The sequence below is a fragment of the Mus caroli genome, chromosome 14, assembly GCF_900094665.2.
Source record: "Mus caroli chromosome 14, CAROLI_EIJ_v1.1, whole genome shotgun sequence".
In the NCBI taxonomy this organism is placed as follows: Eukaryota; Metazoa; Chordata; class Mammalia; order Rodentia; family Muridae; genus Mus; species Mus caroli.
The window spans coordinates 70,105,135-70,117,202 of record NC_034583.1 but is presented as its reverse complement, the minus strand read 5'-3'; the positions used below and the strand labels follow the sequence as shown (position 1 = coordinate 70,117,202).

Below are 12,068 nucleotides of genomic sequence, written 5' to 3'. Positions count from 1 at the left end.
TTTCTTCCTTCCTTCCTTCCTTCCTTCCTTCCTTCCTTCCTTCCTTCCTTCCTTCCTTTCTTTCTTTCTTTCTTTCTTTCTTTCTTTCGAGACTCTCCCAAGGTGATCTATGTAGCTGCGGGTGACCTCGAACCTCTCTGATCCTCTTTCCTCGGGCTTCAGGGTGCTGGGGTGACAGCGCAATGCCACCACATTTAGGCACATCATTTTTTAGGCAATGCTGGGGGTCAGACCTAGGGCTTCTTGCACGCTAGGCAAACACTAGACCAACAGCACCCTCCCTTTCCTTTTCCAGAATGGGTGTTGGGGGACATGAGGACACGAGTGAGCACAAGAAGGAAACATTTGTGAAACCAAAATGGTTTCATAAGCTGCTGTTTTTGGAATGCTTGAAATAACTTCGTTCACTTTCTGCCTAGCTCCCAGGCTCTTTCGCCACTCCAGGCACTTTTGAAACAGTCTCCCGCTGGGCTGCTGAGTTCAAGTACAGGGTTTCAGGCACGCCCACCCTCCAGGTTACCCACAGAAGGTCATCCTAGTAAACTTTTCCACATTGCCTCTGGAGAGAGAGGGAGAGAGAGAAGGGAGAGAGAGAGAGAGAGAAAGAGAGAGAGAGAGAGAGAGAGAGAGTTTTCAGTAACTCAAGTGACCTGCAAGAACAGTGACTTTGGTGACCTTTTATTTATTATTATATAATTGTTTTCAAATCTTGGCTTATTCACTGTTTTTCAATGTGAACTTTAAATTCTGTTTGTTCTTGTGCCCTTAGTCCCTAGATACAGGCTCAGACATCACCAATTGTGCTGTCCCCAATTCTGGGAGTAAAAGTCACATTGCTGTTTTGAAATCTAGAAACATTTTCCTTTGTTACTGGGTGAAGATTCTGAGCCTGAGCTGTCCTCCTGAGAAGGGATGATGTTTGACATCCTGGTCAGGATTTGAATCTGAAACCCAAGCTCTGGTTTGATTTTCCTTAGCCACCTACACAGATCACCACGTGACTTAGGAGGTGAAGGGGGAGGGAAGAGGGCTGGTGAGCTGTTCATTTCCATTTAGAACTTTTGTGTCTTGATGCCAATGACCTGGTCACTTATTCTCAGCAGTCAAGTGAAGCCTGACGCTGGAAATTTGTCTCCATAGCTGTGGTGTAACTTGAATATATTTCTTTCCACTGGGACAAGGAACAAATTTTTCATTGTGTATAAATTCTCTTCTCCACAGAAGAGAAGGCTAGGTCTGTCCCCGATGCTCTGCAATCAAGGACAGCTCCTTGCTAAGCCCCAGCCTCAGTCTAGATTAGTGTCTGGATTTGTGCAGTGATGTCGACCAGCACCCACCAGTTCTGCCAGGAGGGGTTTCAGATCCAGGGCGTGTTTTTAGGAGTTTTAAAAAGAGAATTCGCTACCGTTTCTTATCAGTTGGAGAGAAGATTGATAGAATTTGTTTTCTTAGGCATATCTCTGTGCATTTTGTTTTCTGCCTTTGTGGTTAACTTAAGCTTTCTTTCTGTGGTGGTTGGAGAGTAACAGGGAGGATCTAAGAAAGCACAGATGACCTTGGTCTTTGCCTTCAATGTGGTTTGTTCCCTGCATGCTTAGAAATCATCTTGGTGGATTTTGTGTGCATCTAAGTCATGCTTTCTTAAGGACACATAATATGTCTGCCTTAATTGTCTCCAGGAATGGAGTGCAGACATTCCTAATACTCGCCTGTCTGGTGGAAGTGGATGTCTGGGAGAGGTGCAGCCTACTGAAACTTAGCCTCCTGAGAGGGCCAATCAGGCTTGTCATGGTGGTGGTGGCAGCTAGCTTACTTTTAGCAAGCCCTCACTGGGGTTGCTCTGATTGTAACGTGATAGCTCTTGTTATCAGCCATCTCTGGCTGGTCTTCCAATGTTATCACACAAAATCTTTACCACAGTCTTACAAGTTAGGCACTTTTATCTTCATTAGTTTTGTTCTGTCTTCACGAAGGGTTGCCTAGCATGTGAGCCAGAACTTGAGTAGCCCAGCGTTCCCTCAAGCTCAGATCATGTATCTTTTTATACGTGGTATTGCAGGTCCTTTTCAAGGCTTTCAGGATCAAAGGTCTGTGGACCTAGGTGATGAATATTCCTCCTCATTTTTGAAAAATACTTACCCCCCCCCCCATTTAAAAAAAAAAGCCAAAAACCAAAACCAAAAGCAGGTTGCAGGACTGGAGTGATGACTCAGAGGTAAAGGACAGGTATTGCTTTCCAAAAGGACCAGACTTCGTTTCTGAACACCCATGTTGACAGCTCACAACTGCACTGCCTGGAACTCTAGCTCCGAGGGATCTGACACCTTTGGCCTCTCAGGGCACCATTCTCAAATGCATAGACAAGACACACACATTCACACTGGGGATAAGGGAAAGTGGATTTTTAAAAGGGCTGTGCCTTTCCCATAGCACTCTGTTAGGAACAGTTTTAAGTCTCAGTAAAAGAGCAGTGCAGATGGGAGCTAGAAAAGTGGTCTTCAGGTTTGTTGAGCCTTTGGGGTGCTGTAGAAGTTGAACATCTTTGGGTTTATTTATTTATTTATTTATTTATGTTATTTCAAGCCAGGGTCTTACTATGTAGCTCTCTCTGGCTATCCTGGAACTCACTATATAAACCAGGCTGGCCTCAGACTCACCGAGATCCAAATGATGGGATTAAAGTTGTGTGCCACCGTGCCTCACTCTTGTTCAGTATATCTATATCTATATCTATATCTATCTACCTATATATATACATATACACACACACACACATATATATATATAAGCTTTGAAAGTAATCTTTAAGTAGGTTAAATAAAGTTTTCACCCATTCTATCCCAAATTTTATCCCATGTATTTATTGTATGCTTCTACTGGTTGACTTCGTAAATGGTTTATTATACTGACTTATGCCTTTAAAGAGGAAGCTGAGGTGTGATTCTTATATACTAGGGTTTCACGTAAGTCATCCTGTGAGAGGACTGTGTGCTGCTGTTTAATAGGAAAGGTCTGAGGTCTACTGTCCATGCCGTAGCTATGATAAGATTGTAGATATTTGGGGAGAATAGGGACTGGGTGCTTTAGCATAGCAAGATTTAGAACATCTACTTATGTTTAGAATATGCTGGTCTGGCTCTGAAAGAGGAGACCTTAGGGATCCTGGAAACCAGCATGACAGTTACCAAGCCAGTGGCTAATGGAGCTGAGGAGTCGGGAGTTGAAACCTGGCAAGGTGTGAGGTGTAGGAGCCCTCCAGATACCTGGTACCACATTAGGAGTGAGTGACAGATCGTATTCTCTGATATCTGGTATACTATCTTAGAGGGTCAGGGCCATTCCAGAGGATAGTGGGGGGGGGGGCACAATGATCAAACAGAGACCCAGGATTCTTTGGCACTGTGCCATGCTTCACTGAAGCTGTCAGAATTTAGAATTGGAGGAGAAGAAAGACCCTCCCTCATGCCTGCCATTCCCCATGGAACCAGCGCCACAGACTCAGGGCTTCCTTTTTCTTGGTTAATTACTGTAGTTCCCTTGCTGCAGATGTGTGGACTGTTCTATATTTGCAGGCACTCTGGGCAAGGCTCGCTGTCTGTGGTTTTACTTTTCTTCAGGGTAGCATGTGTTCGTTCTAACCCTAAATTACCTTTCTCCCAACCCCCAAACCAAAAAAAAAAAGTCTATGCCTTTTTTTTAAAAAAAAAATAAAAAACAAAAAAAAAGTTTCTGTTTGTACTATGGAATTTCTCATACTTGATGGGCATACCTAAAGCTAGGGGTTGTGTATATATAATATGCTTTTGTTTATTTATTTTTTGATGGTCTCTAAGGAGACCCAGTCCCAGAATCTGAGATTTCAATACATTAAATGGATCAGGAATTTAAAGGATGTTTGTAATGGGGATTTGATTCTGGTGAGGTGGGCTTTCAAGGCAGTCTGAAGTAGACGCCTTAAGGTCTACCTTACCACATTTAAAGGTTCCTCAGATCATCGTTGGGCCCCTTGATCATGACAACACTAGATAGCAGGGTGGGACAGCAATACATGTCTGTGCTATCAGCCAGAGGCACACCGCTGTCATTTTATCAGACTGGCTGAATATTATTTTTGCAAGAGCTCTAAGGGAGTGAACTCAGCCAGAGGCTGAGCCTGCCTCACCTATCCATCTGCCATAACCTCTAGCATGCGATTCTGTTCATGCAGGCAAAGATGCTCAGGGTCTGGGTATCTCTGTGTCGTGGGTATGTTCTCCGTGAATTACCTCCGAAGAGAACCTTTTAAAAACAAATGCTATAATCTGAAAATAGCGGGAAGCCAGGGTTCAGAGTCTTGGTTCGTCCTCTCCTCAGTGATGATGGCTTCCTTCCTGGACCTGCTGGTCTCCGTTTTGCTAGGAACTCGAAAATCAAGTCATTATGAAGCCACTGCATCCTACACAGAATTCTTTGTAGGTTGTTATTGCTTTTCACATGGGCTCTGCTCCTCACCCTCTCTACAGCGACATAGCTTCAGGTCCTTAGGGGTGGAACAAAGTGAAGCCTGGAGTTGGCCTAAGGTCTGTGAAGACATGGAAAGCAGGTAGAACCATGGTGAGGTGATGAGCTGACAAGGATGTGAGACAGTGTGTGGTGTGTGTGTGTGTGTGCGTGTGTGTGTATGCGTGTGCGCGAGTGTGCATGAGGTGGGGTCAGGAAGAAGGGAAGTGAGTACAGGCTATGCTTGCCCTGCCTCTGTATGTGTATGTTATATAGATATAGATGCTGTATTTTAACCCCTCTTCCTCCCTCATTATGAGAGCAGTGTGAGTACCTCAGCAATGAGGCAACCATAGATCAGTCTGGCTTACAACTGAATTGATTTGTCATGTCCAAACCAGAGTCTGCCTTTATTTTCCTGACCTTGAGGGAAATCTGTGGGCTAAGGAATTTATCATATGGACTAGATTTTAAAGGATCAAAGGCAAGCCAGGAGACTTGGCTTCTTCCCCACAGTCGCTTCATGCTGTCTGGGGTGAGGTGTCCCTTACTCCTCCGAGGGAGTTCTTCACTCTTTTGTGATTCTCTTTTGTAATGACCTTTCCCCCTGTTGAGGTTAGTGCTTCTTTAAACAGCCATGGTTTAGAAGATGAACCAGCCTGATTATATGTGGATGTGAAATTTCTGGAGATTTGGAGCTGAACAGAAATGAAGTTCAAAGCTAGGGCGAGGACTGTGGCGTCTGCAGGGAGGGGTGGAATGAGGTGTGGTATTGAAGGTGGCTCTTAAGTGCCATCTGTTCTGAGAGATAGAGAGCAAGGAGCAGGGTGGCCTTTACACTCTGGGTAAAGTGTAGTGAGTCTCAGAGCTGGAACTCTGGTCTAAGGATGGAAAGATGTTCTTGGATGTCTTTAAGAGACAAGGATAATAAGGTGGCAAGGGACTTGGTATTCCCTCCTGGCTTATATAGCCTGCTTCCCTTGGGTCTCTCTGCGGCTTTCTTGCCACCAAAGACGATTCTATCTTCTCTTCATATGTTTCTCAGTCTGTATCTGTGGTGATTCCCCCTGGTTATTACAGAGATAACAGTGATGCTTTTCCAGGGATCTGCAACGGATATGCGTGGTGCACTTTCCTATGTGCAGGGGATAGGGTTGCTGTCATTGATGCTGTTGTATAGGAGGACTCAGCTAGGGGGGAAAAAAACCAAGCAGAAGAGCTTCCAAGTCAAATTCTAGAGAGTTCCAACATCCTAAGAGATATTACTAGGAGGGCACAAAGTATCCCATTGTCAAGTACACTTGGGAAGTAGGGCTGAGGCCAGACCTGTAGACCAGAAGTGATTATACTTCTCAGGGTAGTCGCAGTGGGAGGGATCGTGGTGTTCTTGGTGTTGCCAAAACACAGTTGGTCTCACACTTCAAGGACCAGCTTTCTGAGGAGTGGGAGGTGGGAGCGAGTTATAACAATTTTAGAGGGGAGACCTGGGTTTAAGGTTCAATGTGGAAAATCTCAGTATGGGTTCCTGTCATCAAAGCCCTGAAAAATGACTGTGGTCCTTTAAGGTGATCTGGGCTAGAACTCCTAAAGGAAGGAAAGATTATGAGGGCTACTCATGAAGATCTTCTGGAGATGTTTGGAAAAGTGGGGTAGGTGGGTATATAGGCCAGAAAAGATGACAGGAAGGTGGCTGGAAGACAGAGGAAACAGCCAACCAAACAAGACAACTTGGGGAGGTGTGGCAGCCTTTAGGGGACAGAGCCCAACTCCCACACGGCTAGAAACTTCTTTCAGAAGCCTGATTTTCGTTTATTCTGAGCACATGAAGAAATAATTTAGACGAGTTCATAATGTGTTTGTGGAACTAGAGCAAGATGTGTTTCCTCTCCCTGAATGGAGGGAACCGGCTTGAAGGGCAGGAGCCTCGGGCGGGCAGGCTGGCTGGCTAGCAGGGACCTGGCCAGGCTCTTCCTCAGCTGCTCACCTCAGGGCCTTTCCAGAGCGCCTGCAGTGCCCCGGCTGGCTTTGCTTTCCTTTCCTTTCGATTTTAACCAGAAAATTGGCTTCTTCACCACCACCTCTGGGACCACACCCTGCTTCCGTTAACCTCTGTCTTTGAGCCTCTGTTACATCCTCAGAGCAGGGCTGGCTTCCTCCTCCGCAGGACTTAGAATCTCAGATCTGGGAGGACCTGGAAGGATTGTCCAGGCCACCTTTCTACCTTCTTGGCGGGTAAATTGAGGCCTAGAATATGGTCTCTTTCATCACCCTTGAGCTTGCAGTAGCTGGCCCTGGTGCAGCGTGGCCTGGCAAGGACTCCGTCGACTGCTGCTTTGACATTTGGGGAATAAGTATAGAAGGAGCCGCTAAGTCCCTTGACTGTCATGGATGAACAGACAAGAACAAAAACAGTCTTTGTTTCTGACTCCAGTACAGGAGTGCAGAGTCTTGGGAACTCTGTGTTCAAGACTCATGAGCAAAGAAAGGACATTAATTCGATATGGGGCCCAACATTGTGCTTATATTCGAAAAGTGTTTAGAAGAAAGAGGACATTTTTCATGAAAAGTAGCCTATATTTTGAGTGTTTAAATTTGACTTGTATGAGTGTTTTGCCCGTATATATGTGGTGCCTGAGGAGGCCAGAAAAGGGCATTAGACCCCTAGAACTGTAGTTACAGATTGTTGGGAGCTACTAGGTTGGTATTGAGAATGTAACCTAGGTCCTCTGGAAAAGCAGCTAGGTCTTAACTGATGAGTCCCTGCTCCCCCTGCCCCCCCCCCTATTTTGACAGAGCCTCCTGTATTTCCAGTGTCAGGCTGGCCTTAAGCTCAGGATGTAGCTAAGGATGACCTTGACTTTCCGATCCCCCTATTTCTACCTCCAGAGTGCTGGGATCATCAGCGTGCCGCTGACTGACCGGTGTGCCCCACTGATCCAGTCCAGGGCCTCCTGCTCGGGTTTGTTTTCTCTACCACTTAAAGCATTAAAAGGCGGCAGGAACCTCAGAGAAATCTCAAGTACTGCAAACAGGAGCAGAATTACCTCTTGAAAAAAAATGGTGGCTATTGGGGGTGAGGAAACACCGATTTGTGTCAGACACACAGAAAAAGACCCTCTCTAGAGCAGAAGCCAGGTGGTGTGTTGTTGTTTGTTTGTTTGTTTGTTTGTTTAAGACTAGAGTTTCCCTCCCCTAATTTAAAGCTGGTCAGTTTGAAGGAGGACAGGATGGTTGACTGGCCCACAGCTGTTTTGTAATCTGTCCTGATCCAGCCTCAAACTTGTTGAGCCAATCCATCAGCAGAGAGCCTGAGGGTGGGAGACGAAAGCCTGCAAGGCCTTTTGCTTAAACTGCCAGGTGTTTCTTTCAAGTCAGGAAGCTGAGGAAGAAGCCAGCCATCTTGAGAGCTCTCTACCTTTGTTACTAACCATGGCCCCTCTGCCCGTCGGTCCGGCCTACCAGGGAGTCCGTCTAATTCCTAGTCTTTCACCACTGTGCCAAATGTATATGGTGCTGGGGACTGAATCCAGGGTATCAGGCCTTCTGGACAAGCACCCTACCAACTAGGTTATGTCATATTTCATCCTTCATCCTATCAGCCAGGATCTGGCCAGCAGACTCCTGTGCAGCAGAGGCCTAGTCCTGTCAATCAGTCACACCTTTTTTTTTTTTTTTTTTTAAAGGAACAAAGGTTGACAGTGGACTTGACTGGACAAACACACACTTCTCTGCCTAATATCATGTAGTGCCTAGTTTGGGAACTGGCCCGCTTTTTAAAATATCGATCTGTAACATCTGGTTCCCCGGGAGAGTAACTGCTGGGTTCTGTAGACAGACTGGCAAGCGTGTGGTCTGGTAAGGACAGCCCCTAATGACTATGGCTTCCTTCCTTAAAGGTGCAGACTCAGTGTACAGGGACAGCTTCACCTTCAGTGATGAGAAGCTGAATTCTCCAACCAACTCCTCTCCAGCTCTCCTGCCCTCCGCTGTCACTCCTCGGAAAGGTGACCTCGCCAACTAGACTGCTTTTCTGCTCCTTTATCCCCACCCCGTATCCTCAACTAGGCTTTCCCCACATGTATACATTCATACATACCAAATATATATTTGTTTTAATATAGATCAAAACATCTACATATAGATGTTACAAATATGTATACATATATATGTGTATATATAAATACATATACATATGTACATATATATTTTTAAAACACACACACATACATACACACACACACACACATATATATATATAAGTGGACATGATTCAAAGCAACAGCTCCACCCTCTCTCTGCTTAGGTCTTAGCAGACTAAAGAGGGGTTTAAGTTTCATGAATGGGTGCTTAGTTTTTGGAACTGGCCAAGTCTCACCAGCTAGAGACCTGAATGTTCTGTTACATTGACAGGCGCCCTGCTGAGAACAAAAGGAAGCTACCCCCTCCAAGGAAAGTTGAACTTGCTGAAAATAGTTGCAAAAGACAATACAAATGGAGCCAAACTCTTAAAGAAATGCGACGATCCCACTACGTGTCTCCACGTGGCATTCAAGTAGAACTTCCCTCTTTCTTGAAAGAGATATTTTAAAATTCCCTTCCCACCGCAAAAGTTAGCAGCCACGGGGGATTCGGCCGTGGTTCAGTCTCCGATCTGTAATGGGTCTGTGCACTCCAGGGAGAGAGCAGTCTAGAGGATGGCTTAAATACTGCTCAGATCCGCTACCTAATCCTCTAGAGGTGGGGATTACGGAAGGAGAAAAGGCCCTTGTGGCGAGGGGACTGGAAAGCCAAGAATGATCATCTGTTGTAGGCAGCTAGGGTGACTAAAAACAATATTTAGCAATGCATTTCAAGGAAGTCATGAATGACGAATTATACAGAAGAAAGTAAAATACGTGCAGAAAGCGTCTGCCTCTGGCTGCACAGGCAGCAGTGTCTAGACACAATGTAGCAAGGTCTGTGCTACTCTGGATGTGTCAAGTAAGACCGCCTGGTCCATGTTCCACATTGACAGGAGACAGCAGTAGTTTTACACTCACTTCAAATCAGAGGATCGCAGTATTGTCTTCCAGTAACAGCACAATTTGTCATCCCTCCCCACCCCCAACTTTTATGACACTGAGAGACCAGTCTTCAAGGTTAGGAAGGTGGGTGGGGTGGTGGGTGGGGTGAGGAGTGAGGATGATAGAGACCTACAGGAGAAACACCCAGATTAGCCTCCAGGTCAGTTGCTAAAATGAAAGTAAATGTGGGGCAGACACTAAGGTCTGGTGCGTGACACACTCCCGTGAGGTCACTGAAAACAACAGGTTTTCCTAATCCCTGGGAAAGTCCCCTATCAGCTGTGTTTGAGAGGGAAGCTGAACTCTTTTCTGTTTTGCAGCCAAATTAGGTGACACTAAAGAGCTCGAAGACTTCATCGCCGATCTGGACAGAACCTTAGCAAGTGAGTACACGCTGGGTGTTTAAAGTATAGCAGAACACTGAGCCCCGCCTTTGATAACGTGCTATGATGTTTCCCAGCTTGCCCTGGGGGTAGGAAGTTACACCATAAGGCTGCTCTAGGTATAGCAACAGGACCTCATTGGCTCAGAAAGCAGTTTGGAGGATAAGCCTGCAGAAAAGTTTCCCAACTGTGCAAACAGGTCAGCAGGGCACAATGACATGTTGATTAGAAAATGGTGAGATCTTTGCTGAGAAGAGGTCCACACAGGATGTCCAGTCCTGAGAGAAGAGGACTGATTGGTCACAAATGCCTTCCTTCGGCCAGCCTGGTCTGGTCTGATCAGGGTAATTTCCCCGGGTTTGATACAGGAGCCTGGTGAGAGGTCTGACCCATGTCAACTCGCCAGCGGCCCCGATTCATTATGCACTTCTCATTTGGGAATTTCACTGTCATTATCCATTTTGTGTGACCCCAAATGGAAAACATCAAATCAAAATTGCAGTGGGGGTGTGGTGGGGACCTGTGTTAGAGGAAGGAACTGCCACACTCTCTGCATGCCCTACTTCGAAGGACAAGGTTGCAGGAGGCAGAAGGACCAGCCCCAGCCTGCAGGGTTGCTGGTGTCAGCATTTCTCATGGGGAACTTGCTAAGCCTTGGAGAATTTGTGTTCTGGCTTCTTACTTAGTGAAAATGATTTTTTTTTAATTCTGCAAGAAATATTCTATGTTTTTACTTTGTCAAATAGGTAAAAATCTAAAAAGCTAGACCCCATAGCTAACTTTAGAATAATCTGTTTAAAATTAGCCATGTTCTTAGCACCCTATCATTCTGTATTTGCTTGATGGTTTTATTGGCCCCTTTGCGACATCCTACATCAGAAGATGTAGGCCTGTTTTGACAGAGCTTATTCTAATTGCAGCACAATTTGTAATCAGTCCATGCAACACGCCTGTCTACTTTATGCAAATTGCAGCTGGCCCCCTAGTCCTTCCAGTTAGCCAGCCGTGCGCTGCAGGGAAGCCTGCCATTAACTTTGCTTCTGATGCTCCTCTGAGACTATGTGGTGTGGTTAAGCATGCGAGCTGTGAGCCTCTGGCGGGGATAACTTATTCTTTGTCCTCTTTTCAGGTATGTGAAGCAAGGAGTTTGGGGTCCAGAAGGCCCCGAGGACCTGGCAAATTGGCTACTAGAATCTGCTGCGGGAGAGGGCAGAGCTGAGGCTCCTGCCCCCTGGCCATTCTTGGTTCACTATAACATTAGCCATTGGGCCCATCTCTGGGCAGTTCGGAGAGTGAAGCTGACTTTGTTTACCTACCTGCAGCATATTCAACAGAGGATCTATCTAATGTGTTTTTACTCCTTTAAACATAGCTCTTCTATAATTTAAAATGCTTTTATGGAAATATTTGTAATTACTTATATATAGTTGGAGGTCATAATAAGCTTTCCCATCATAATATATTTTTGTATACAAATAAAATTTAAACGGAGATCTGTACTTTGAAAGCTGCCTTATTTCCATCAGTATATTTCCACCCAGTAGTTTCCTAGTGAGACAGGCTCCTGGATCCCTAGTGAGCATCCCGTGTGCTGTGCTTACACAGACTCCTTACAACTCCTTACATTCTTAAAACCATTTCTTTATGGGGGTGGAGAGAAGCCTCAGTGGTTGATAGCACTAGCGGCTCTTCTAGAGGATTTGGGGGTCAATGCCCAGAACCCACATGGCACTCACACCTGGCATAACCTCCAGTGCCAGGGGATATGACGCCACCTTCTGGTTTCTTCTGGTACTGCATGCATGTGATGCACAGACACTTAGGCAAACACTCATACATTAAAAAATAAATAAAATCTCAAAGAAATATTTTTCCCAGAGCTATGGCTGAGTAGTTAAGAGCACTGGTTGCTCTTCCAGAAGACCCGGGTAGAATTCTCAGCAACTATAGGTTGCTCACAACGTATCTGTAACTCTAGTTCCAGGGAATCTAACACAACCTCTGACTTCCTCAGACAGCAGCAGACACACATGTGCCGCCCAGACAGATGTGCAGGAAAAAAAAAAAACAAAACCAAAACACTCAAACACATAAAAAGAAATAAATCTTTTTTTTTAAAAGCCTTTGACTTATTTTTTTCTCT

The 12,068-nt window shown here is 45.4% G+C and overlaps 1 protein-coding gene across 1 annotated transcript in view; it reads left to right on the top strand.

The window, feature by feature from the left end:
• Positions 1 to 11,424, top strand: part of Rgcc (regulator of cell cycle) — a 13,272-nt gene extending 1,848 nt beyond the window's left edge. The window contains exons 3-5 of the mRNA XM_021182070.2: positions 8,376 to 8,483; positions 9,863 to 9,925; positions 11,055 to 11,424. Of these exons, the coding sequence (XP_021037729.2) occupies positions 8,376 to 8,483; positions 9,863 to 9,925; positions 11,055 to 11,062 (179 nt within the window). The 3' untranslated portion in view covers positions 11,063 to 11,424. The remainder of the gene's footprint in view (positions 1 to 8,375; positions 8,484 to 9,862; positions 9,926 to 11,054) is intronic.
• The last annotated feature ends 644 nt before the right edge of the window (positions 11,425 to 12,068 follow it).